Source organism: Cucumis sativus, chromosome 6 (assembly GCF_000004075.3).
Source record: "Cucumis sativus cultivar 9930 chromosome 6, Cucumber_9930_V3, whole genome shotgun sequence".
NCBI classification, from domain to species: Eukaryota; Viridiplantae; Streptophyta; class Magnoliopsida; order Cucurbitales; family Cucurbitaceae; genus Cucumis; species Cucumis sativus.
The window spans coordinates 3,841,780-3,868,201 of NC_026660.2; the positions used below are offsets into that span (position 1 = coordinate 3,841,780).

Consider the following 26,422-nt stretch of genomic DNA (forward strand, 5'->3'; position numbering starts at 1 on the left):
ACTACTGAATTCTAGACTAAACTTTAGTTATTTTAGTTCGTATTATATATTATTATCATTATTGTCGTCCACCAATCATTATTGCTTTTTAAAAGAAAAACAATTAATATGAAAACATTTCATGCTTTAAACCATGCCATTTTATTGTTTATTTTATATGTTAAATGATATTTTGCTTCCTAAAAAAAAAAAAAGAAAAAATCATATTTTCTCACAAAATAATAGAAATGCTAATCTACAAATCTGTATCAATGTGAATGCAAGCTCGGAATTTGATGTTCATCACAATTATGCCCAACAATAATCATGCAAGCCAATCAAACTCATATGACTTACCAAATTAAGTTACCCTCAAGTGATTTACATATATAAATTCATTAAAAACAGAACATATTTCTTAATTTATTGGCACAGGAGTTTATTGTTCTATGTCATGATCAAGTAACAAAAATTCAAAAGGTAAAGGGGCAAAGTGAGTCTTTTAACTCAGCATGCAACATGTGACCATTGGTTTGAATCTCCCCTGAACCCCAATTCATACTAAAAAAAATACCCCAGCATGCAACACAAGTTATACAAAGCTACGAGGAAACAAATAAATAAATTCCATACCTTCCAGTTGATTCCATGCTGTAGATCTAACAAAGTGGGTGTAAGTTTCATACAGTCACAACAGAAAATCTAGGACTTTGCACGTAAACAAGAGAGATGAAAAGAACAAATCTGACCTCTCAAGAGAGAATTCAACAATCACCAATGGGCAAAACTTCCTGACTCAGTTGTTGAATCAAGTGGAAGCAAGTTGATTGAGTATTACTTATTGGAATGGAACTCTCGCTAGGAGTAGAGGAGGTAATGGTTAGAAATATTGAACTCGAAAAAATTAGCCTAACTGAGTCCAAAGTTTAAATGGGGGCGAGAGGAAGGAGAAATATTATAAACAAGAGATGATTATGATTCAAAGAACAGTTATTATTCAATACAAAATCTTGAGCGAATTGGTTTGTGCACAAAATTCAGGCAGGCATATAAGATTCTAGGATCAATTGGGCCGGAGAAGGTGATTTCACCTCGACGATTAAGTATGTAAACTTCCACTGCTTGTCCACTTGATCCTTGAACATCTCAGTATAAACTTTCCCAGCTCCATGGGGCCCACGGATGTAAAAGTTCACCTGTACAAAAGTTTATTTGTCAATTTGTAATGAAAAAGGGGATTGTGGTTATTCAGAAACTTAATGTAAGAAAAATATTGTTGTTAGTACAACAGGAAGATCTTGTCGTGTTTTACCTCTACACGCTCTACACCATCTTCGTCAGTCCATACCCTATTAGGGATACGTTGGCGAGCAGCTCGATTTCTAGTTTCTTGCCCATAGCCAGTTATAGGGGAACCAATCCTTACTCTAACCTGATAGAATAGCAAAATCAATCTAATAAAACATAAAAGCTCAGAGGATAGCTTGAATACTAAGTAAAGCAGTAGTTGAGTACATTTCAAAAGGCTAGAGATTTGTTAAAATAAAAAACAGAAACATGGTTAAAAGAAAAAGAGAAAATTTTAAAATAAGAAAACCATAAGAGAGAAGGGAAGAGAAGAAAAGGCATCCGTATAGTAAGGAAGGAAAAGGAAAATTACACAATAGTATGAAGTTAATGGACAAGGATGAAAGGTAACATGCATAAGGACTATCCCATTCCCACCTACCACCCCCTCTGTGCCTACTAATCTTCCAATTAAACCGAGCTATTTTTCATAATTAGTGAAGTAACACAACTCGTCATACCTAGGAATTGGAAATATAGCAAGAACTATAATATGTATATATTTCTGTTTCTTCATCTCTAAAAAGCATCAATTGAAATTCATCTTATTCCGACTCAATTAGGATGCAAGGAAGTGGCACATCACTTTTTCAAATCTGAACATGGGTGCTGAAAATGCATGAACTATATCTAACCCATAGTAGGTGGAGAAAAGATTGGCCTATCTAGAAAGTACCTTCAAGTAAGGTGCAAGAGGTCCACTATGTGGTTCTCATTGTTCTCTTGGTTGGTGATTACCTGAGAATCTGCTGTAGTTTGGTTAGTTCCTCTCAGTCTCTAATCAGGTCTTGTTTTGTTTTCTTGTAAGTTCCTAATTTATCTTTTTCAGTCATTTGGTCTTTGACAGACCTAATTGCCTTGGTTGTGTTTGTTTCATTTTGTTGGATTTGTTTCTTTAACAAGAAGCCCTCATCCCCAGGGAAGATACAAGTGGGACACAAACACATACAAAACACAAAAGTTCAAGGTTAATTCACTAACCTGGCTGTCATCTTGAATCCTTTTAAGAGCCTTGTCAAAGATCTTATACCTAAACAAGAGAGCTTGCACATCAGAGTCACCAAGTAAAGGAAACCACAAGGTAATTTAGAGTAATAATTCTAAGCAAATTTAATTTAGAGTAATAATTCTAAGCAAACTTTAATAAAATTAATCAAACTATAAGTTGATTCTTTACTCTTTTGGTTGAAATATAAGCTCCTTAAAAACTGCATATCCAGCAGCTGCTGCCACTCCAAGCCCTGCAAGGATGATAAAACTGTAGGAAGCTCCCTCGGCAAATGTAACAGGCTTCTCTGGTATATTATATGTAGGAGCATCAAATGGATCCTCCACTGTTGATATTTCTTTTTTGCTCTGATAATAAAAGCAAGGAAAAACCCAGGTTTATGAACTAATCGGTGATCACACAATAGTAGTGGCCTCACCTGGCCAGCACCAATAAATGAGAAAAACACAAGAAATTTAATTAAAAAAGGAAAAAAAGCCTGTATGGCAATGCTCAGTTATGTCAGATTTAGTTTTTACCAACATTTGAATGAGATGCATGCCTAGTAAACATTAATCTTGGTAATGTGTATTGCAATTGAACCTGAAGAAAACCAGAGTTCCTTTAAATGTTAAAAAAATTCAAATTGAACACAAACCTCAGATTCAGTTTGTCCACGTTTCTCTGAAGATTTTGATGACATAAACCTCGCAAAGCACGGCCCTCTAGCACTCGTATCACATCTACTGGTGACACCTAAGGTTGAAAAATTAACAACAGATGCCCTTGCATCCTGCCATCTAGATAAAACAGGCATACCTACACAAAATATAATATGGAAGGGTTAACTGCAAGCAATAGACGTTCACCCCCACCCTGCAGATTGAGAAAGGGAAAAACAATTGAGCACTAGATTAATAGCTCTCACAGCATGAAGCCACTAAAACTCATTTTTCACATGTTAGTCCATATTGAAAATTCCCTAGAACTACTTCAATTTCCATTGCCATATACGGAGTAGAATAGCATCATACAAGGTGTGCAATATACCAGACCAGATGAGTCAGACAACTCAGACCCACATATCAATATGAAAACCTAAACTAAAGAAAAGTGAATCTCTCAAGGGAAGCTTTGTGCAAGTTATGACACTATCCAAAAACAATTTGGAAAGATACAGCTTTAATTAACCCTAGTTGCACAAATTATCATTCAACCTTCCAAAAAAAATTTTATAAGTCTTAAAAAAAAACATGGCAGAATAACAAAGTTCATGAAAATTAAATGTAAACAAAAGCAACCATTACCTCCAAGTGCAGCCTGCAAAGTAAATGAATAACAAAATTAGACAAACAAGAATCAACGAATGCTAAACGAAATAACAACTAAAAATCAACATCTGTCATGAAATAGAGCATTGCACCTTTGGAATATCGCACACATACACAGCGGATTGTTTGGAAATGCCAGACTTCAGTGGAGCAAGAAGCTGCACCAAAATTACACTTCTTCATTATAAACCTGGAACTAGAGCATTATCATAAAAAAAAAAACTAGAGCATCTTCGACACTGGCTAGGAATCTTGGAAACTAATGCAAAATTAGAATTAGATTGAGAGAAGTTCTCAGAGCAATACCTACATCTATCTTATCGATTAAACATTTATTTTCTTATGTTATATTGCAAGATACTAAGTACAGCGTGATCCTTTTTCTTTTTTAATAAACACTAAACAAAGAGTTGGAAAGCTTCCAAAGTGATCTAAAAAGAAGCAACAAAAGACTCAAAGCTTAAAAAATCAGAGCTGACCTAAAGAATACCTCAACAGTTCCTTTTTATGAAGGAGAAGAAACATCTTACTTATTAGTTTAGTTATTAGGATATTTGTCTCTCCAAAGAGCCATGACAAGCACCTTAGGAAGAGAAGTAAGGATCTATAAGCCCTCTATTTCGAACTCTCTTAAGTTCATTCTAAAGTTAAAATTCCAAACTCATTGAGTTGATGCGAAGACCGTCCCACCGAAAATGTTTAACTCCCTAATTAGCACATACAAAGGCAAAGGGTTTCCATATTGAAACCGATACTGATAGAAAGAAGTTACATATCGATCATGCTACACTTACAATAAAGAGTTCAAAAAAGTTGTATATATTTTCATACGATCCGATGCCGACATATTGCATACAAGTAAGTGCTTTTCTGCTTGTTCTTTTAAGGAACAACATATTGCATACAGGAACATCCAAGGCAGACACATTTTAATTATTAGGTTATTCCTTGATTCTTTTTGCTCTAAAAAAATCCTCTAGGATGCAACACAGCAGAAGAAACCTACATATCCTACACAATTTGTTGTACACTAATTTTCTCCACCAATATCCAGAACATACCTCCCTTACAGAAGTAGCATAAGTATCCGGTAAACCACTCTTTGCTTCGTCAATGATATTTACAGTAACTCTTTTAGAAGCATTCATCCCACTACTCCTCATCACCTCAGCCGTCTGAGGTCCACATGGAGATTAAAAAAAAAAAAACGACTCAAGGCATCAAATTCCGCATATTATCGCTATGAAAAAACCATTTCAAACTTCTTAGGTAAATTAAAATCCGGAGTGAACCAGGAACAAGTACTGAAGAGAAGAAAATTGGAATGCGAAGTGACCTGGAGGAATTCGTGAGAGCCGAGACGAGAAAATGAGGAGTGGTGCCATTGACGGGGAAGGAGAGAAGAGGGAGAGATGAAGCGGGTAAGCTTCATTAATCCGTTGGCCATTGATTTGATTATAGGAGATGATGATGAAGAATTGATGTGTACAGAGAAACCCTAGAAGTGAGGTTTGTGTGTGTTAAACCCTTTATTCGGGTGAGGGCGTTTCGGTCAAAAATCCTCGACGGAACTCCGCCAGACTGCCGGAGGCGGAGGCGCCCTAATTTATTTATTTTTATTAAAAGTAAAACGCAAATTATTTTAAATCTCAAAATTACAAAATATATTTATTTTGATATATTTGAAAAAAAATCCCTAAATGTGACATTGATTTTTTTAGTAAAACTTGAAAAAAAATTTATTTATTTTATAAACTTAGCAGGGTTAATAACGATGAAAAAAATTATTATGAATTGAATATTTCATTAATAAAGCTTACATCTAACATATATAATTAATATTTGAGAGTCTAATTGAAAATTAAAAACAAATCTTCACATACATACATTGATGCATATAACAAAAGCATCGCCATAATTAAGATTACTTCTATTCTAAATATTTAAGATACAAATTCTCATCGAACAAATAAAAATATGTTTAAAAAAATGTTTTTAAAATTATTTTAACTTAATTTTTCGAGGTTATTGCATTTTAGTGTTCTTATAAAATTAATTTTAAATTTGGGAGAATTATTATGTACAGAAAAGAAAGAAATTAGTTACAAAATATATGAGAGATTAATAAATTTTGCTATATTCTTTAAATAATTTCACTATTTTGTTATTTTTTTAAAATGAACCCCAATTTATTTATTTGTATATTTGATAAAAAGCAAATATGGGCGTCTTTGTTTAAAAAAATTGACCTTGTTTCTTAAAATGTCAATAAAGAATATCAACAAATTTAAAAACAAAAAATCAAAATTGATCAAAAGTGACCAAACTTTCAAAATAAATATATCTTTTGTTTTATCAACCTCCATGTTCGTTTTTGTTCATAAGTTTTCACTGTTTATGAACATTTTAAAAGCAATTGTTTATGATATCTAAAAAGTTTGGAGTTTATAATGAAACAAAAATGAAAGTTCAAATATTAGCGTTTTTGCAAAATTCAAAGACCAAAATAAAAAATTTACGACTAATTCACTGAAGCACTGCATCATCAATGATAGAATTAATATGTAAATTAAACAACGAGTAAATAACAAACTTATGAGTCAACTTTTAAGATTCATGAAGGTCTTAGACAATCTTAAAACTCACGCTATACAATTTTGAATGGCTAAAACTTAAATCTTTTGTGATACATAATCATTATTGGTTAATGAAATGATTTATCGAGTTAATTTTATCAATGAATGAAATTTCAACTTGCTAACTAGTTATGTACAGACAATTCGTTGCCATATGCACGAAACAACCAACGAAGTTTGAACAAATGACAATTATGCAACGTCCTTTTGGTTGATAGATCTCAATAATTCTTGAGATCTCAATATTTCATTTTTATTCCTGTGTTTTTTTATAATAATTTCAATCTTGGTTTGGTTGTACAAATTTTGTCCATTTGCATGAATTGAATATTGATGTATTAATGTTCATTGAAATAACTATAGTAATAATAATGAATGGGTGTGGAATCTTTTTCCAAACTTATATTTTGTTTTATTTTATATATATATTTGCAATCCATCCTTTCTCTTTCTTAATATATAAAAAGGATAGATAGATGAAGACATTTTTTTTAGACAAGAGGGGCTTTTAAAAATTGCAACAATTCTTCATTAGTTAAAGAAGTTCTTCCAAATGGGTCCTTTTGTTATTATTAATGGAAATAATATATATATTATGACTCGATGAACTCTATTCAACTTGAAACGTTTTGAAAATGATGATGTTCTTTTTCTTACCCCTTTAAAAGAGTTTGCAATAGAATTGTTCTTGTTTAGCTCTCGAGCTCTTTTCTTAGTCGTGAGAAAATTTGAGAGTTGTGCTTCTCTACTTTGTCTAAGGACTTTCCTATTAATATATATCGTAAATGATAACATTCTTGAAATATTTACAAAAATATGGAATTTTGCTCTCTTTTGTGAATATTTTGATTCATTTCGCTACATTTGAAAATGCATCTAAAACAAGTCCTCGCTTTAGGAAAGAATAGATATTTATTTAAGAAGAGAAAATTGAAAATGGCTTTACTTAATAATGCACAATAACATCAACAACAAAAACCATAAATAAAAAAAAGAAACTAAAGAAAAATTATATTACATTTCCTATCCTTTGGATGGCAACTGACAACAGGAGAATTATTCTGAAGCAGCCTAAAGAATTGTGATTTTTCTTTACATGAAGAGATAATACAAAACTGTGAAGTACAAATGAAATGAAAGAACAAAAGAAAGAAAATGGTACAAAGAGTTGTTTTGTCATACTTGTGAAGAGTTGTTGAGGACTGGAATCATCTCTGTTTGTACAACTCCCAGCTCTCTTGTAAGCCCGAACTTATCAGCCTCTCTTGCTATTTGGATGTCACATGGACAGTAATATTGATAAAGGTATTTTACGACAAAACGAGGAAGTAACGCTGCTACAATGATACACAGCAAACATAGCCAAAAAGATGCTGTGCTCGCCACGTGATATATCGCCCTGTCATATTAGAATGGACGGAGTTTAAGAAGCGTCTTATAATGAACAGAGATTCAGACAACATTACAATGTAGTATTATGATACGTACCAGTAACCGGGAAGCGACAATATCGAATCAAGAACAATGACACAAATGACAGTTGCGAGAGTGGATCCCCAGATTACAGCATGGGTGAAGTTATACCATCGAACGACATCCATTGATAAATGTAAGTTGACAACGATGACTGTAGCAAGTAGCCAGAGATCTCCAAGGCCTGAAATGTCGACGTTGGTAGCCCAAAATGCAAAGAGGGGGATAAAGAAAATAGCAATGCTTTGCCACACAGTGTCAATCATAGTTAACCAAAACAATCTAGAGTTGTAGCTTTCCTGTCTATGGCCAGCCCCATAGAGTTGAGGGTAACTAAGAAGAGTCCTTCTACCCAAGTCCTTGTCAAGAATTCCAACAATAATAGTGGGCAAACAAGTATAGATTATAGAGTAGAGAACACTACTCCATTGGTTGATCGCCGTTGTCAATGAGTAACCAGTAAATAGCACATACCTACAAACGAATACACAATGATATCATAAGCTTATGATGATCTACAACGAATTCTTAAGTTATTAAGGAACATTGTGTTCTTAAAACTATGGGACACAATTATCATTTTATTCTTTTTAATTACTTTCAAGATTTATGTGGTCTAGCAAGACGTTACTCACCAAAACAAAACAAGAACAAATACTGCATTTCTGTAAAAATTGTACAAGATCATGTAGCCCATCCGCTGGTAATTCCAATGCCCATGGACCAAAAGAAGAGGAACCAAGAATCTAAATTGTCCCATAGCAAAATCTGATGCCATAACAGCTTGTCGACCCTCTAAACCACTGATTCCAACACCCACATCTGCCTTTTGGATCATTGACACATCATTCGCACCTACAAAATAATTTAACAATCACAAACTCTATCAGACTGTCAAGTTTCTGCCTAAAAACAACTCTGAACAACAATAAAGAACACTTGAAAGGTAGAAATATATATTGCAATATCAAAGGCAGTTACAACATACCATACCTTTTAAGAGGACTAATCTCTCCTAATTCCCACAGAAAATCCCACAAAATTTTTCACCAACTTCTCCCAACCTTACTTACTCTATTTATGACTAAGAGCCCTAACAAATTTACTAATGTACCCTTACTAATAACAATACTAATATTTCCCTAACTAGAGGTCTTACACAAACTAAACATCCAGAGCAAAGAAGACTTTGATATATGTTGAGAAACATAGGTTTTAAGAAAGAAGACAAAGGAAAACTACAAAACAAAGGCCTTGAGTATTACCGTCACCAATGGCAAGTGTCATGTCAGAAGTCCTTTTCTTCACTAGGGCAACAATTCCAGCTTTTTGCAATGGGGCAACTCGACAGCATAACACCACCGAACAGTTACAAGATAGTTGGAAAAGCTGAAACATGAGAGTTTGGTAAGCGTTGGACATTCCAAAGTATATAAAATTTGCAGGTTTATAAGCATTTACCTGTTCTTCGAGTTTACTGTCAAGAATATGAACGAGGCTGCTACCATCAATGATCAACGCAATTGAAGTCGTTACAACTTCAGTGCTTCTTTCATTATCCAGTGAAGCGCCTGAGGCAGTCTTTGACATGATTATTGCATCTTCGAGTTTCCTTTTGCATGATTCTGCTGAATTGCTGTTAATTATAATTTGAGTCATCTTGTTTGTCAAAAGTTTTGAGGAGTAACCTATTGAAATGGCAGTTTCTTGCTTGTCACCAGTCAAAACCCATACTTTAATTCCTGCCGTCCTTAAAGCTTCTATCGCTTCTGGCACACCTTTTTGTAACTTATCTTCAATGCCTGAGGCACCTAATATGAACAAATTGTTTTCAATGCTGCTGGCAACCTTGCGAAGCTTAGCAGCCCTACCGATCAAAGCGGTACTTGCTTCCTCAAACATCATGTGCCATTTATCAAAATCGGAGGAACTGAGTTCTTTCATCCCAATAACCAGTGTTCTGAGACCCTTTGATGAGTATGAATAAAGATGAGCTTTAGTTGATTGAATGATATTTGTGTTCAGATTTTCACCCATCACCTTGAACATGGAGTTATCAGCACCTTTTACAAACACTTTAAATGTCGTATCAGGACACCCCAATATAACTGACATCCGCTTCCTGTCACTATCAAACTCGTGCATTCCCAAAACATTATACCTGCAAGACAACATTAAAGAGATTGAGAAAGCAGGCATTAAAAGAAAAGGCTGGAATTGTTGCCCTAGGGTTTAGGGTTTAGGGTTTAGTGAGTACTTTGTTTCTCAAGCTAATCAAGGAGCAAATAGTTATAGGACAAAAATCAAACAGCTCCAACGTTAAAGCATAGAGTGCAAAAAGAATATTTTCAAATAACCAAGGCTAAAGCATGATTTACCTATGTTTTTCACCATGTATGTCAATAACTATATGGCCAGAAGTTCGTTCAATTAGCATAAAACCATATGCTGCAGCAGCATAAACCAATGCCTGTTCATCTGGAGATTCCCCTTGGTAGTCAATTAATTGCACCGAAGGATCAGAAGTTTCGGTAATGAGAGGAACAATGGTATTGCAAGCAGCTAATGCAAGGAAGAAATCATGAATATATCTCCCATCCCTGGTGTGCCTTCCACTTCTTGAAAACTGTAGAAGCTCAGGATCAGTTTTGACAACCAACTTCGGTCTCAAAACCTTTCCATTCACTGTTAAAAAGCATGGCAAAAGATAAGCTAAACTAATTCAATTGCCAAGGACTTGAACAGAAGATCTTATTTAACAAAAGAAAAGACAAATTCAACATAGCTTTGCATACCTCGAACAGAGTATCCAATCTGCTCGTCGAGAGGAATGGAACTTTCACCTCCATAATCAACCCCCCAGATGCTTGCGCATCGAAATTCCATCTTATTCTCGGTAAGGGTACCTGTTTTGTCCGAAAACACATACTTTATTTGTCCTAAATCCTCATTTATGTTCAAAGCCCGACACTGAAATCTTGAATTTGATGTTTCGTCATACATTTGGGTGTCTCGGATCATGAAATAAGCCTGGCCAACACGAACAACCTCCATGGAAATGTATAGTGAAATGGGTATCATGACCTGGAACACAATGACTGACATGAGGAACGCAAAAAAGGCCTCCAATCCCCATCCATAGTAATTATAAGTTTCAGGTGGGGTCTTTGAGAAGTCCTTATTTCTGAAATAAGGTAAAATGTCCAAATTTTCCCTGTTTCTGATGAACCAAACAGCAGCCAAAACACAGACAACAGTACACAAAGCAACCAGAAAGAAAGAGAGCATAACAATCTCCACATTCATACGAGTCTCAAGTCGACTTCTTTTTGATGGAGCTCCAGAACTGTTAAGCATGGCTTTTGTCTCACGCCCAGCATATACAGCAACACCAACAGCCCAGCTAGTATTCTTAAGGTCACAGCCACGAAGAACTATGTTTGGAGGTCCAAGAGAGAGACGTTTCCCATCAATCTCCATATTAGCATGAAATCCATAGATATTCCTATTGGGTTTCTCACATTTAATCAACCCAACAATCTTCTCCTTGTCGGGCATTTTTGACATTGTTTCCTGTTTGGCATACCTGGTTTTTAAATTTGATTCCCCATCCAAATTCAGAGTTTGAACATATGCAACCCCTGTGGAATCACTGGTAGAAAGAAGCACCATATCACACGGAATGGTATCATTTGCACCAATCTTAATTATCTCACCAACTCTAATATTCTTCCATTTCTTCAGTTGAAACTGACCATCTACCAAGACTGAAGCTAATCTATTGTTCTCAATTTTATCAGAACGATGCCTTCTCCAATCCTCGTATGCATCTTTAACAGCAGTAACTAGCAGCACAAAAGCTAAAGGCAAAATGGAAACTCCCCGACCAAAAACAGCAAGCTGGGGAAGTTGATTGAGAACCGCAATAACAAGGAAGTATATATAAGCAATTCTATGAAATTGTTCAAACAGATTCCTGGGCAGAAAAGTGAGAATCGAATACTTGCCGGTGCGAATCGAATTTCTAGCAAATTCAAACTTCTCGTTCGTCTTTTCGGGATCGTCAATATAAATTAACCTCGCATCTTCATCACTGATCTCCTTCTGGGATATGCTGAATACTTCAGAATCACCACCACGTGACCCATGACGAACAGGCCTCGATCCAAATTCACTAGAACCCACTTCACGAATTGACGTCTTCGATTGCAGCGACGATTGACTTCGCCGCGAGAAAGACCGATAACCCAGTTCGGTACTTGCTGAATTCTCATTTGAGGTTCGAGAATCCATGGCGAAGAACAATCCAGGTCGATTCAACTCCGGTTTCTGTAGATCGTGAGAGACAGTTTTCGGTGTTCTTGGAGATATAATCAGTAGCGGCCGCTCTGACGCCATGATTTAGCAATCAGAGGCCTCTGAGTTACCAACACAAACTCAATCATCAACGCATTCATGAAATCCCCAAGTTGCAAAAACCCAATCAAACACCAAACGAGCTAAGAAAACACAAAATCCAGATGGAAAACACGAATCCCAAAACTCAAATCTCTGCTAGAAGCTCACACACCAACACATTCAAGAAATACCCAGATGGAGGAATCGAACCAGAACAACACAACCCAGAGAAACCCAAGTTCAAAACTCCACTAGAAACTCATTCCACGAAATCCCAGATGGTAAAAACCACAGTCAAACACAAGAACACAAACCCCACGTCCAAAATCTAGCAAAACCGTCATTCCATCAAAAACTGAAATGCAGCAGAAGCAGCAGCAAAGAAGATAAACAATAGAGTAAGAGCAGGGATTAACAACACAAAGCCTATTCTGCCAGTAATGAACAGAGAATGATTGAGAAAAGAAGAAAGAGACCAATTGTGAAGGAAGATGGGGGAATTTCTTAAACGAAAATGGTAGTTGGGGAAGCGTCGTGTAAGAGAGGAAGAAGATGAGAAGGAAGTAGTAGAATAGAGAAAGGTCAAAGCCATCTTAGAGAGAGAAGAGTGATGAAAGAGGTAGTCTAGAGAGAGAAAGAGAGTGAGAAGACGATCATTGCAAGAAACGGGGAAGAAGTCGTAATGGGTGGCGACAGCAACAAAAAATGGATCCACCGAATCAAAAAAAAAAGAAACAATAATTCAAATCAAATCAAATCAAAACACAACAAAGCTTTGGGCCTTTCTCTCTCTCGTATTCCGAAGATTAGAATGTATTTTAATTTTGCAACATTATGGAAAAAGTCATTGTTCCAAAAAAGACTGAATTTTTCTATTGGATGATGATATTGATAGATTATACTATGAGTTTTGGTTGCTTGAAGACGCTTCTAGAAGAACCGCGGAATTTGTTTAAACGGGAAAGACAGTGATGGGAAGAAAATATCGATATCCCAACTTGACCCCTTTCAACATTTTCAATTTCATGCATATATCTATATATATATATCTTCAACTTTAAATTGTTTTTCCAAAATATCTACCTATAATTTCGATACATATATATTAATTACAAATTAATTAATTGAGTTATGATCGATATGGTACCTTGTAACTTCGAGTGTCGGAGGAATGACTCATAAATTGTATCATTCGACAACTCCAAATAGGACTCTCTAATTGAATAATGAGAACTACTTACCGTGTGCTAACCAAACTATACGTAGCAAAGACCATACGATGGACAACACATAATAAATTTCTATCATTAAAAAACTCTTAATCAACCTGATTCTCCTTCTGTCAAAAGGGAATTCTCGTAAGTCCTTCATCTTTGTCGAGTTTTGCGCTTTCTTTCCAAAAAGAGAATGAAATCACGTATTTTCAGAGTTAGAAGATGTGAATCTAAGGATTTCTCATTCAAGGCCGATGGAAATAGATTGTACAATCTACTTAATAATATAACAATTAGATTCAAAATATGTAAATGTTTTTCCATAATAGAAGTTTATTATTGATAAATCGTAATACAATATATTGGTCTATCACTTAAAGACATAAACAATACAAGTTTTTCGTTGTAAGACTTTAAAAACATATTGCTACAAATTAGATTATTACTCTTAGAATTCATACCCATCATAACTATGATGATCCATGTATGAATGAATGCTTTCATTAAAGTTTTGTTGAAAGAACTTCGAGTTCTTTTAATGGCTATACTATTAAAGTCAACTTAACCATAATTCACCCATTCAACTGGTCAAGTTGTAAGTCATTAATTAAAAAATATATACAATTGAATTTTCATATATTTGCCTAGTTTTACATTTATGACAATTTTCATTTATATTACTCTTGCCATTGGATCAACTATGGTGTGAATTTATAAATTATTTAAAATAAAATAAAAACGTTAAATAATAATTTTGTCCTTATACGTTCATTCTTGAATTTTAACGATTTAATCATTGTGTTTACAATTTTATATCAATGACTAAATATTGTTACATACTATAGTTTTATAGACTAAATTGTTATAAAATTAAAAGATTGAATAGTATATAGTTGAATAAAAACCCTAAATAACATTATTAATATCATTTTTTCAAGGTATTTTTATAAATATATATAATTACATTTTTCATGTTGGATCAAAATGACAATGGAGTTGAAAATCAATCCTATAAATTTTAATTTTTAATTTAATTCATACAATTTAAATTTAATTTCATTTAAAAACATATAAATTATTTTCTACCTATCCTTTAAAATTAATATTTTTTTTATACTCAACCCTATACCATAGTATCAATTTTGGAAGACATGATATTTTACAAAACAATTAATAAAAAAAACATTTTATGTTATAATCTTATATTAAATTATCGATAAATCTCGTCTTTGAGTCCATTGGTTTGCCAAATAGTGTTGATTGTAATTGTTAGCCTAAATAGTTTAAATCTATATAATATATTAATTGAAGACGATTTATGTGAAATTGGGTAATTGTCTTTCAAAATGATTTGGAGATGAAATGGTAATGAATGGATTAAAAGTGATTGTGAAATGGGGTATTGATAATGAACGTTAATTAGGGAAGGGGTTGAGAGTGGAATGAACGCAATGCACAATGCACAATGCACAATGCACAATGAACATCCTCTTATTCAAATACCTACAAATGGAATGCAACTGCTCCACTCTTTGTTTCTTCTTCATCGTTTCTTCCGCCCCCTTTTGTCTTTCTCTTTTGTTTTTGTGTTTTAATTACATCATTTCCATAAACCTTAGCTTATGTATATTTTTAATTATAATCAACAATCTATAAAGACGATACCAACACCAAATGGCAATATCTATCTCCATCTCCCTATCACTATCACATCACCACACATATAGGTTCTGTTCAACAATTCCAGATTTTAATTTAGACAGTATGATGAATGGAAGACTCTTGATCCACCTCCAAAACCTGTGTTTTGACTATATGACGACCATCCCGGAAATACTCTTAATTAAGTTTAGAACGTTGATAGACTCTTATTAGTTTGTAGTGATAAGGTCGTACAAGTCTAAAATGTGTACAAATTGTTAATTATTGGTAAAGTAAAGTAGAGGTGAGGTGAGGTGAGTTAGGATGTATAGCAATTAATGCATACAATTTCTCATCCCCAAACCCTAAGATTGCGTAGGGTTGTTTATAAATAATTGCTATATTCCATTATTCACATTAAATTAAAAATTTTAAGTTCAACCTTCGATAAATGATCCACATGTTCATAATCAATTTTTTAAAAAATATCAAACATGCTAATTATATTTATTAGGTTAGATCCAAAAAAAAGGAAAAATCTTTTTCAACTTTGATTTTTAAGTTGAATTGGAAAGTGTTACAGTTTTGTTTAAAGAAAAACTTTTAACTATTAAAAAGTTTTTTCGAAACTAAAAAAAAAGTTAATACATACTCTCATTCATCAAAATTTAAAATTTAAGTTAAAATCATAATATTAAATTTATTTGACTATTATTACACATTAATAGATCACGAACATAATGAATTTTAATGGTTATTGTTGTAACTAAACTTACAGTTAATTGTCAAATAAGAAAACATATTTGACTATTAACATACAGAGATAGTTTGATATATCTATCAGTGTGAGATTTTTTTTTTTATTTGACTACTTATTGTTTCAGTATTTTTTAAGAAGAATTTTATCTTTGAAACTTTGTGAGATTTTGTGGAATTTATTGTTCTAACCAATGTTTAAAATATCGATGTTGATTGATATATTGAAGTCGACTAATATATCGAAGTTTTAATTTTACAGAAATTTCAAGTTCAATGGATATTTCTAAGGTATGAAAGGTCACTATCTTAAAATTTATTATTTTTGTAAATTTAAAAAATGTTGTGACATATGCTCTATTATTATATATTCAAAATTTGACAAAATGATTGAAACATATACCTAAACTAAATACACACATTTAATGCGAAGTAATTAAGTCGTTATATATATATATATGTATATATGATGGGTCGAATTATTACCTAATATTTTGACTTGATTGCATCTGACATTTTCACTTGTTTTTGTATAAAAAGGGAGTTTTCTTCTAGTAGTAAAATAAGTAATTTATATATATTTCTTCTAGTAGTAAAATATTTTTTTCTTTCTTTCTTTGTAGAATAAAATAAATTATTTGACAAAATTTAAGATAAATATATGTTTTATTATAAATTGGAATAAGTTTAAATTTTCGTTGGTTTTGAACTTTGAAGCCTCTAATTTAACCTATAGTTAAACTTCATAAATAATCAATAATTTTAATTCCATAAAAAATCTACTTTTAGTTTTTTTAGCTTATGTAGAAAGTCATTCATTTTCATGTATATTTATTGGTCAACATCTATTAAATTGGAAAGTTAGATACCAAATTCAGTGAAGTTGGTTTATTACTTTATTTTAGCTTACCTATCTTTAAAAACAACTTATTCTCTAAAATTGATTTTCTTATATTTTGTAAAATTGATTTAGTTAATTTAGAGTTATCCATTTTCTATTTAAAAAATAATCATTTAACTAAATCATTACTCTTTTGTATTTATTTTATTATTAAATTCTTATATGCATGTTTTCACCTATATTTATACTGAGAAAATTCATTAATCACAAAAGTATTAATTACTAGAAAGACGATTTTAACAAGAAAAACATTTCTTTGTTTTTAATATATTTTATATACGGTAGAGTTTATCATAGATACGTTAGTTGAAAATATCATTTAAGTCTTTATACTACAACGTTGAGAGATACGAGGCTCAATCCTCTACCTCGTCTACTAGACTACTATATATATATATAAAAGGTAATACTCGTAAAAATATTAAAACATTATAAAAAAGAGAAGAAAAAAGAAAACAAAGTGATATGTTGAATTAGTGTTATTTATTTAGAGAGAGAGATGTGAAGGCAACTTCTGGTGCAGTGCAGGCCGTTGAGAAGAAGGTGCGTGAATTAAACTGCACGTAATACTACTCTTCAAACTTCAAACACTAACTCCACGTCGCAGCATCCCATTTCTTTAATAATCTATATATGTATATGCATCTGTTCACAAATATCATATAAATTGAGAGAAGAATGATATTTTGAAACTTCGTCATTTGGAATTCATGAGTGTTGTTTGTGGTGGGAGGGAGGTCTTGCACACATTATTAATTAGGACCTTTTTCTTTACACCAAATTTCATTCATTATCTATGCCCTCTTCACTGCACCCATTTCCACCTGATATGCACAACCTTCGCGTAACGCCTATGTCAATCCTACAATCCAACGTCGTTTAATTATCCTAAGTCGACTGTGAAACTATAGATAGCAATCTAAGGTAATTTAATTATATTAAACTTTTTCTACAAATTATATATCATATATATGTCTTCAAATACGAGATAATTACTCGAGTCTTAATTAACTTTTACGTTCTTTCACTACTTAATCATCAAATTATTGTGTGGACATGCTTTCTCTAATTCTTCACGTCACATTCATCACCCATTCATACAAATTCACTAGGAAGTTGGACGAATGGAAAAATAAATAAATAAAATAAGACCACGTCTAACTTTTAAGTCATGACTCAATATTCAAATTATTAAGGGATTTAAATATAAAATAAGGATGTATATATATTTTTTAAATCTCACTGATTATATAAGTTCTCTCTATTTGAATTAATTAATTGCAAACATACTTTTGAACAATATTGTTTATATTTAGGTTCTATAAAGAAAACACTAATTTTTTTTTCAATTAATTACACTATTTTTTTAAGAATTGAGGGCAGTCAAAATTGGAAGATTATTCTACAACTTTTTTTTTCTTTCTTTAACATAATTTATATTTAGTTATTTATCCAAAAAAGACTCTTTATATTTTGGTAGGGAAGTTGAGTTTGACTTTTTGGAGGCCTTCTCTCTTTTAGATCTAAACCTTTTTAATAATTCGAATTCAATTATGTAATTTGTTTTTAACTTGTTTGAAATGAATAAATGTGAAATAGATATTCTAAAATTTTGAGGATCCACGTCTAAATTTTTTTGTTTTGTTCGATTTCAATCTATGTATCATTCGTTTAACTAATGAGTACTTGTTCTAGTCATGTTTGTATAAGCATGGTTTTAAGTAGATCAATAGAAATGTAACAACGGTATCAAGATGGAGTCTCTTAGTTTAATTTAAAAATATTTCTTTTACGTTCGGAAGAGTTTGATAGGTCAAAGTCATCAATAGAAAAAAAAAATACTTTTTTTTGTATTAAATATTATTGTTAATTTAATGATTTGCAAAAAGAAAATATGTGTTCATCAAGGTTTACAAATATCAATATATTATTCATATAACCAAACTTATTTTACAAAGATTAGTTTTGTATAGAAAAGACTTCATGGGTCAACAATGATATTTTATATTTCAATCTTAATCCATTTCCATGGCTGCTAATCCAACCTTCCAAGTGGTTTAATTTCCATCCAAAGTTTAAATAACATGTGCTTCAAAGTGTTTTTTTTTTTAAACAATCAAAGTGTTTAACATACCCGATTCCATCTTATATATACACATATATAAACTTGTTCAAATATTGAATTAAACAAATGAGCGACTATAGTTGATACATTCAAATGAATTTCTTAGAGTTAGAAAAAGTTTAGAGGTTTGATTGATAAAATAGCAAGAAGTGATTTATATAAAATGAAACATAACAACATGTATACATTTTGTAGGAGAAAAAATTATCAATTTATACGCTTGAACTTTAAGATTGAATCAACCAAAACCTTGAATTGATAATTGTCTCATTTTAAAACACTAAACTTTCATAAACGGTTCAACTTGAATTTGAATCCCCATTAAACTTTTGAGTTTTCATACATTAAATCTCAATAACAAATCTAAAGATTTAATTGTAAATTTATAAAAATAAAAAACTTATATTGATATAATTATTAGTCGAAGATTTACTTTTAGGGTAAATTTGTTATTATCCTTTTTAATTTGTTTTCTTTGTTTGAATTTAGTATTTATGAATTGAAAATGAAAAAGGGTCAAGAAATTAATTGGGTCTGCCTTTTCCCATTATGTGAAGACTAAAACATAACAAAAACGTTTTTGCTTTTTTTCACATTGATTTTCAATTTTACTTATTTCCACAAACCCCAAACAAAAAAAAAATATATTCTTGAGTTTAATGAATATTATTAACTAAACAAAGTTATATAGTTTGACAACTTTATTAATTTAATATCATATTTTTAAATGACACGAAGATCATTCAACCTTTTCCTCTTCACCATTGTCTTCTTCAACTCTCGTTTGTTAAACACCACCATCATCGTTGTCCCTTTTCTTTAAGGTATGCAATCAATTATTTATTATTATGAAATCTTATTTAGAGTTTTGAACATCTTACTAAAGTTTTTTTTAAAAAATAAATGAAATGATTTTAGTTCGGAGTTTTAAAAGTAGGTTTAAAAAGTTTTCAAACAACTTTATACTTTAAACTTTGTAACTAACAATAAGAACAAAACGTATACCGATTTTGACATGTCTATTAAAAAATTAGAATATCTTTCAAAAATGAATTCTAATAATTAATTTTGTAAAGCCAACCTTGGAAGAAATCCAAAAAAATGATGGGAGGATCAGCAGCCATGGAATTAGAAAGTTTCTATTAGGAACTTTGTTGGTAAACCAAAGATTAAACATGAAGATAACAAACATGTGTTCTTCATTATTATTATTATCATCAGAACTGAACAACAGAGGTAAGTAGATAACATACAAAATCAGGTATGAAAAGGAAATCCAAAGGCCAAAAGAGGAGAGCTACTAGATTCAACTATCAAAAGGAGAAAGAGGGAATACGAATAATAATAATGAGTTTGGATATATCTTTTTACACTTTTGAGATACTTCTTTCACCTAACAATAACAAAACTAAACACCTTTAAACTTGTACATAAAGTTGTTTTCCATCTTCTTTTCAGAATGTTCCTCAGCATTTATCTATCTTGAGAACCTCCACCTACAAAAACAGCACCACTTACCTTCATCCAGATGAAACCGGAGGTTGCCATAGAGAAGCTCGACTTTAGTCAATAATTTCTCCTTCCTCTTCAAGTACCTGTATTCCATCTCCTTTAAGCTTCTCGTCCTTGTTGCTGTCTTTGATGTCATTTTCATTATCGCTGTCGATGTCATGACTACCATCATTTTCAACCAATGAATTGTTGTTGGTCTCTTGGAGATTGAAATTCCCAGTAGACAGAGAGGTCTCATCAACCACATTGGTCTCACCTTCATTTTCTTTGACCGTGACTGAAGGAAACTTCAAGGGTTTATTGGGCCATTCTTTGAAGAAAGAATTCATCACCGTGAATCTTAAAGCTTGTAACAACTGGCTTTTGTCTTTCCTCACATCTGCTTTCAAGAGCTTCTGCAATAATGTTGGTTCTCTTTTCTTTAATGGCGGCTTGTTTGACAAATGCTTCTCAAATTTTCCCTTCTTTCTCGGGCGATTCTTTTTCTTGCATCTTCCCCTCTTGTTTAACCTGTTTTGAGAATTTTCTTTTTCTATTGAGGCTTCTTCGGCTTCCTCTCCTAATGTCGATCGACCTCCACGTTGTTTTCGATTGTCATGTTTCTCTGAATAGGAGAGATATTCTGGTGGTATTTCAGCAACTTCCACTCCTAATTCAGCCTGCTTCGCTAAAATCTCTTTGAGTTCCTACAAAAAAGAATTATCATCTTACTTGGCAGCTAATATTCTCACATAGGCCACCTCGCCAAATCTTCCCTTTACAAGAAAGGTTCTTCTATACTTGTGTTGTTTACATACCATTCGCATTTCAGGAGAAAATTTGAATTAATTCTTATTCAGGATGATGTAAAGGCTCTCCTCAGAGAGTTTGGTTCTTTACTAGATAATCAACAAAATACAATCAGCCTCCTTTCGAGAGGGAGGGACTCTCTACCAACAGAACAACTAACATCCGAAAACATAAGTCCCAAAAGCATTACAAAAGTACATATATTAACCACCTGACCCAATCAATACATAACCCTGGTTGGTGGTCTAACAAATGACCAAAATTAACACTTCATTATTTGGCACAACTTTAAGCAAAACCTTTATAACTTCAATCCAGTTTGGAACAATTTGGTTTTTATTTTTATCTTTTGAAAATTAAGTCTATAAATATTAATTTCACCTCTAAATTTCTTGTCTTGTTATCTATTTTTTACCAATGTTTTAACTTATTTTTCCTTTCATTTTTTAAATTTTGCTAAGAATTCAACTCACGCAAATTATTGTAAAAAACTAAGAGACCGTGGATTTAGTTTTCAAAAATTAAAAAACGAAATGATTACTAAGCACAGTCCTAATAATTGGTAATGATTTTGTCCTTTCCCTTTCCTCCCTACTTTCTTGTTAACATTGAATAGACACAATAAGGCACCTACTATTTTACATAATGTCTCATATGGCTGAATGTCATGTCAGACTACACGAGTATATATAGCCACTGTGTGAATCATGTTCACATTTTATGATAGTGGTGGTAACCCCACATGGACATTGTCTGCAACCATATCTTTCTGAAATTATAAAACTTTTCTACAATTCTATTTCCTCTTTTCCTTTCTTCTTTTTTGCAGGAGACTGTTTTTTCTTCGAGAAGGATGAAAGAACGCTAGTGAATACAAAAAACAAGCTCCAACATAAAATAAGCTGATCCTAACTACCAAAAAATGGCTTCAATCCAAGAAACCAAAATAAAAATTATAAATACTTAACGGTCTTAGACCAACGCCCACAATGAAACATTTAATGGATATTTACCTTTGAGGAAAGATTGTGACATCTCTGTGGGCTTTAAAAGAGGAAACAAAAGAAGAGAAAAAGAAGTAAGGGAAAGTGAGATGCGTACTTGTCGCAAAAGCTTAGCCTCCTTATCGACCAATGTGCAGTTGGTTTGCTTTCCAGTGAGTTTCTGGAGGAAAGTAAACTATCAGCATATCGGTAACTTGATTAAACATAAGGTCGAATGCACACATAGCCATAAATTGCACTGGGATAGGGAAGTACATCAAACCTTCTGTATGTTGGTTGATGACGGGTAATTCTTCCTTCTTGCCTCGCGCCATTGTCGGATTTCTTGATCCGTATAGACCAAAGAGAGAGATCTAGAGAAAATATAAACTAAATATGAGATGGGAAGCTACAACATATCAGTTTAACTTAGCAAGAATCCAATGTCAAAGTAAGCAATATTCTAATTTGAACAGAATTCATTACTCGTCAACAGTTTGAGTTTCCCCACAATCCACTAGAAGCCATCATGGAAGAACGAACAGAAGCTAATTAAATACAGGATAATACCTTCTTATATTAACAGCTACACAAAATGGTTAAACATTTTTTTAATTTATAAATAGCCATATTTTCATTGAAAAAAAAAGGAAAGAATACAATATCATAAAAAATAAATAAATGAAATAATAATAATAATAAAGACTACCTAAATATATTAAACAGTTACATAAAATGATCAACATAAAATTAAATATCCTAAGATAACATGAAACGTGTTTCATCAATGAGTATAATATGCCTCGAGAACAATTACAAGTCAGAAGACTTAACGTTTTATTATGGAAGAACAAGAAAGTATCACCTCTTCTGTTCTTTCACTTGATCTGTGGGGTTAGTGCCACAAAATTTGTTCCTCCTCTCGTTGTGAAAACCTGTTTACAGTCTCTATTAATCATGCTTCATGAGTGACAAGAAACAAAGCATAGCAAATTACAAGACAGAAATACAAACTACACCATAATCATCAATTCTCTGACTAAAGTAGAACTTAAAAGTGAAGCTATGGCCATATTTGAGGGGGAAATTAAAAATAAAAAAAAGGTGAGGCACCAGATTTAGGATAAATTATGAACCTATAATTGATCCCAAGTATAGTTCCTAATCAAACTACAATTTTGAGCAGCCTGACTTAGAATACAACTCAGTAATTTCAATTTTTATGAACAATCGTCAATTATATTCTCTTGTTAAAGAGCAGTGAATAATTTTTTTTTTTGATAAGAAAAGAGCAGTGAATAATTAGAAATCAAAGTTATCAAACTCAATATACCAGAAAATTTCAAGGACCAATTGAGCACAGAGATTCTACATACATGGCATAAAGCCACTGCCTTTCTAGCTAAATATGCAGACCTCATCAGATTTGATATGTGAAATGAAGCCATGAACCCTGAAGGTAGACTAAAAGAACAAGAAATCCAACAGTGATTTGAAATTATATAAAGCTGATCCTAAAGTGATTATCTCCATCCATGAGAGAGGGTATAGAATTAAAATTTGCAACAATCTGCATGTATGAAACCACAAACCTTTCTCTTTCTGTCCTCCAGGAAACCCGAACTTTTTCTTCTCATTTTTCAAATGATGAGTTTGATTCTTCTGAAATCTACATTGTATGAGTTGGTTGAGAAACAGGCTCTCAATTTAAATTCTTTTGTTGTTAAAGCACGAGAGGAGGGCAAAAGGGAACAATTGGCATAGCATACCCTTTTTTTGAGTTCCTCATGAAATTTCTGTGAGCTGAATTATTCGAAATTGAATTTGATCCATTTCCACCATCACTTATTGAAGAATTACCCTGTAATAATTAATAATGATCAGTCAATTGATCTCAGAATGTTGTTTGGACCTTGGAATTAGTGTTTTGACAAATGAACTATTTTTAGACCACTGATAGAACACTGATCATAGAGTAAAGGAAAACCAATTACAAAAGTATAAACGGATACATTTATAAACTAAATAGTACTTTTCGAGAGACTGAAAGTTAACAAAGAAACTAACCACACACTAAGAGTAAACAGACAACGATCTTTATTCGAGTTTACTATAGTGGAAGTGAAGTTACAGAAACAATTTAATTTAAAGTGAAAAAAATAGCATAAAAACATGTTGATGAAATTTTTTGAAAACGTCATTAATACAAAATACTCATCCAATTGTGAGTTTGAAAATGAGAGAAGATAAGTAAATAATTGGCATGCTGCAATCCGAGGCGTGATAACTGGGCAATTAGATTTGTTAATCTCCACACGCAAGCTACCATCTTAGGCGAGAAGACTAGGTGATTTGCTAGAATCTTCACGCATATACAACCATCCTAGGCGAGATGGCTACGCAAGATGAGATGTAATAATGATATTATCTTTGTCTTTTTATGACGCTTGATTCTTTTATGACGCGAAACATCTTAAAGATTTTGCTTTAAAAAGATAGATAATATCATTATTACATCTCATCTTGCATAGCCATCTCACCTAGGCTGGCTGTATATGCGTGAAGCTTCTAGCAAATCACCTAGCCTAATTGCTTAGCCATCTCATCTCGGATGGCAATATGCAACCTATTTACTTATCTTCTCTCCTTTTCAAACTCACAATTGGATGATTATTTTGTAATAATGACGTTTTAAAAAATTTCATCAACAAAACATGGCAACATCTCATCGAAAATCCTTCTCAAATCGTTCAACACTATTCGTACTACACACAAATATCTCTGTCTCTCTTTCCCAAAAGGAAAAGACGTGGACATTTTCCAGTCATGTCTCAGGAATTCATACAAATATTAAGACTAAACTGTCTCTTACACTTCTATTATCTTTCGCATTCCCTTTGACTGAGACATTTTCATATTCAATCAAATGCTTAACAATCCAGGTATGGCACAATTGAATAAGATAATGAACTAAAAAAGTTTATCAAATGTACAGTTTGAAATGTAACAAGAACCTGTGTCCCAGCGAAAGCAGGTGACTGCAGGTTCCTAGCTTGTTGTGGTTGAGTGGAGGAGTTAATCGGCATGGTCGAATTCCCTTGTAGCGGTTGAGCTGAAGCCGGAAATTGATTTGATCCAGCACCGCCCATTGCTTGTGGAATGAAGTTTTGGGGATTCTGGTTAACAGGCTGCATTCCCTGATTGACTCCAAAAGACTGGGCCGTAGAGAAGCCAGGATTCTGAAAAGGCATTGGAACAGCTTGTTGATTTGGACCACCATATGAAGTATAAGAAGGGACTTGAGGCATATTCATCATCTGTCCAGGAATTACATGTTGATTCATGTTTTGAAACGGCAAACAAAACTGGCCATTATTTAAACCCATATTCTGACCCAATTGCTGAACCAAATTCGGCATGTTCTGTCCAAAAAACTGAGCTAGAGGCAAACAAGAGTTCATATTCATCTGATTCACATTCGGCATCAAATTGAACTGCCCCTGAGCTGGAAAATTAGCAGCAGAATTTGCAAAACCCATATGGCCAGGAGCAAAAGGGGAAGCACCAAGAGAATTATTAGGCAACCCCATGAGAGGGTTTTGCAAATTCATCATCAATCCCGGCTGAAACATGGGAGGTGGCATGGTGGGAACAGGGTTTCCATGGAGATTGTTGAATTGGGGGTTTGGATTGCAGAAGGGTGCCTGATTTTGAAACCCATTGCCGGAATTCACGAGCGATGAATTGGGTACCTGTGGATTTGAAAAGATAAAGAGATTAAAGCGAGTAGAGAAGAGAAAGTAAGCAAAAAAAAAAAAAAAAATCAAATTCATAGGAAAATTACCTGTTGTGAAGAAGGGCGAGGAGGACGAATCATGTTCACAGCATGAAAATTTGAAAGAAGTTTTCAAATATCTTTGGCGTGGAAGAAATTTGGTTTAGGGAAGAGGAGAGTGTGTTCATGAGAGGGAGGGAAAAGGTTTATAGGGTTTAAGACAATCGCAACTCGCAAATTCCAATTCACGTTGGTCAACCATCGTTGAAGGAGGTCAACATTTCGATATGTTATTATTTGGAGAAAAAAAACCAAATTTTTTAGGAAAATTAATGTGAATAACGTAGCAAGAAAATATTTATTAATTAGACTATGTTAATAATAGACATTTGTATGTATTTATTTTATAAACATTTTATTTCATTTTGATAAATCTAAAATAAATAATAAAAAACTTGAAGTTCATCATAATGTATCTGATCTTATTTGGCATTCAATTTCTCCAATTTCATGCCACAAAAAAATATTGTTATTTAAAATAGTTAAATGGATTAGTACTGCCGAACACAAACGA

At 32.7% G+C, this 26,422-nt stretch overlaps 3 protein-coding genes and 1 long non-coding RNA gene across 5 annotated transcripts; 1 reads left to right on the plus strand and 3 right to left on the minus strand.

Moving 5' to 3' along the window:
• Positions 1 to 596: 596 nt before the first annotated feature.
• On the minus strand, positions 597 to 5,231 carry LOC101212713 (probable mitochondrial import inner membrane translocase subunit TIM21). Of its 2 annotated transcripts, XM_004140872.3 has the most exons (9): positions 4,982 to 5,230; positions 4,707 to 4,820; positions 3,738 to 3,803; positions 3,622 to 3,634; positions 2,973 to 3,133; positions 2,504 to 2,682; positions 2,308 to 2,356; positions 1,292 to 1,411; positions 597 to 1,175 (listed from the first exon to the last, which is right to left on the minus strand). In XM_004140872.3, exons 1-9 carry the CDS (start codon positions 5,090 to 5,092, stop codon positions 1,017 to 1,019), a joined length of 972 nt encoding a protein of 323 aa, XP_004140920.1. In that variant the 5' UTR covers positions 5,093 to 5,230; the 3' UTR covers positions 597 to 1,016. The 2 variants fall into 2 exon arrangements, with proteins under 2 accessions (XP_004140920.1, XP_031742959.1); XM_031887099.1 differs by lacking the exon at positions 4,707 to 4,820 and having other exon boundaries at positions 4,982 to 5,231.
• On the plus strand, positions 1,562 to 2,723 carry LOC116404525. Its single transcript, XR_004217360.1, has 2 exons — positions 1,562 to 2,085; positions 2,246 to 2,723. It is a non-coding gene; the product is annotated as an uncharacterized LOC116404525 (long non-coding RNA).
• A 1,965-nt stretch (positions 5,232 to 7,196) lies between the features above and the next one.
• On the minus strand, positions 7,197 to 12,970 carry LOC101212953 (phospholipid-transporting ATPase 1). The gene is made up of 7 exons (XM_004140873.3): positions 10,550 to 12,970; positions 10,133 to 10,439; positions 9,216 to 9,915; positions 9,020 to 9,143; positions 8,390 to 8,609; positions 7,770 to 8,228; positions 7,197 to 7,680 (listed from the first exon to the last, which is right to left on the minus strand). The coding sequence occupies exons 1-7, from the start codon at positions 12,150 to 12,152 to the stop codon at positions 7,458 to 7,460; spliced, it is 3,636 nt and encodes a 1,211-aa protein (XP_004140921.2). The 5' UTR covers positions 12,153 to 12,970; the 3' UTR covers positions 7,197 to 7,457.
• Positions 12,971 to 19,967: 6,997 nt separating this feature from the next.
• On the minus strand, positions 19,968 to 26,082 carry LOC101213190 (hypothetical protein). Its single transcript, XM_004140874.3, has 8 exons — positions 25,918 to 26,082; positions 25,088 to 25,825; positions 23,843 to 23,934; positions 23,666 to 23,742; positions 22,939 to 23,008; positions 22,357 to 22,447; positions 22,192 to 22,254; positions 19,968 to 20,987 (listed from the first exon to the last, which is right to left on the minus strand). The coding sequence occupies exons 1-8, from the start codon at positions 25,948 to 25,950 to the stop codon at positions 20,352 to 20,354; spliced, it is 1,800 nt and encodes a 599-aa protein (XP_004140922.1). The 5' UTR covers positions 25,951 to 26,082; the 3' UTR covers positions 19,968 to 20,351.
• Between the last annotated feature and the right edge of the window lie 340 nt (positions 26,083 to 26,422).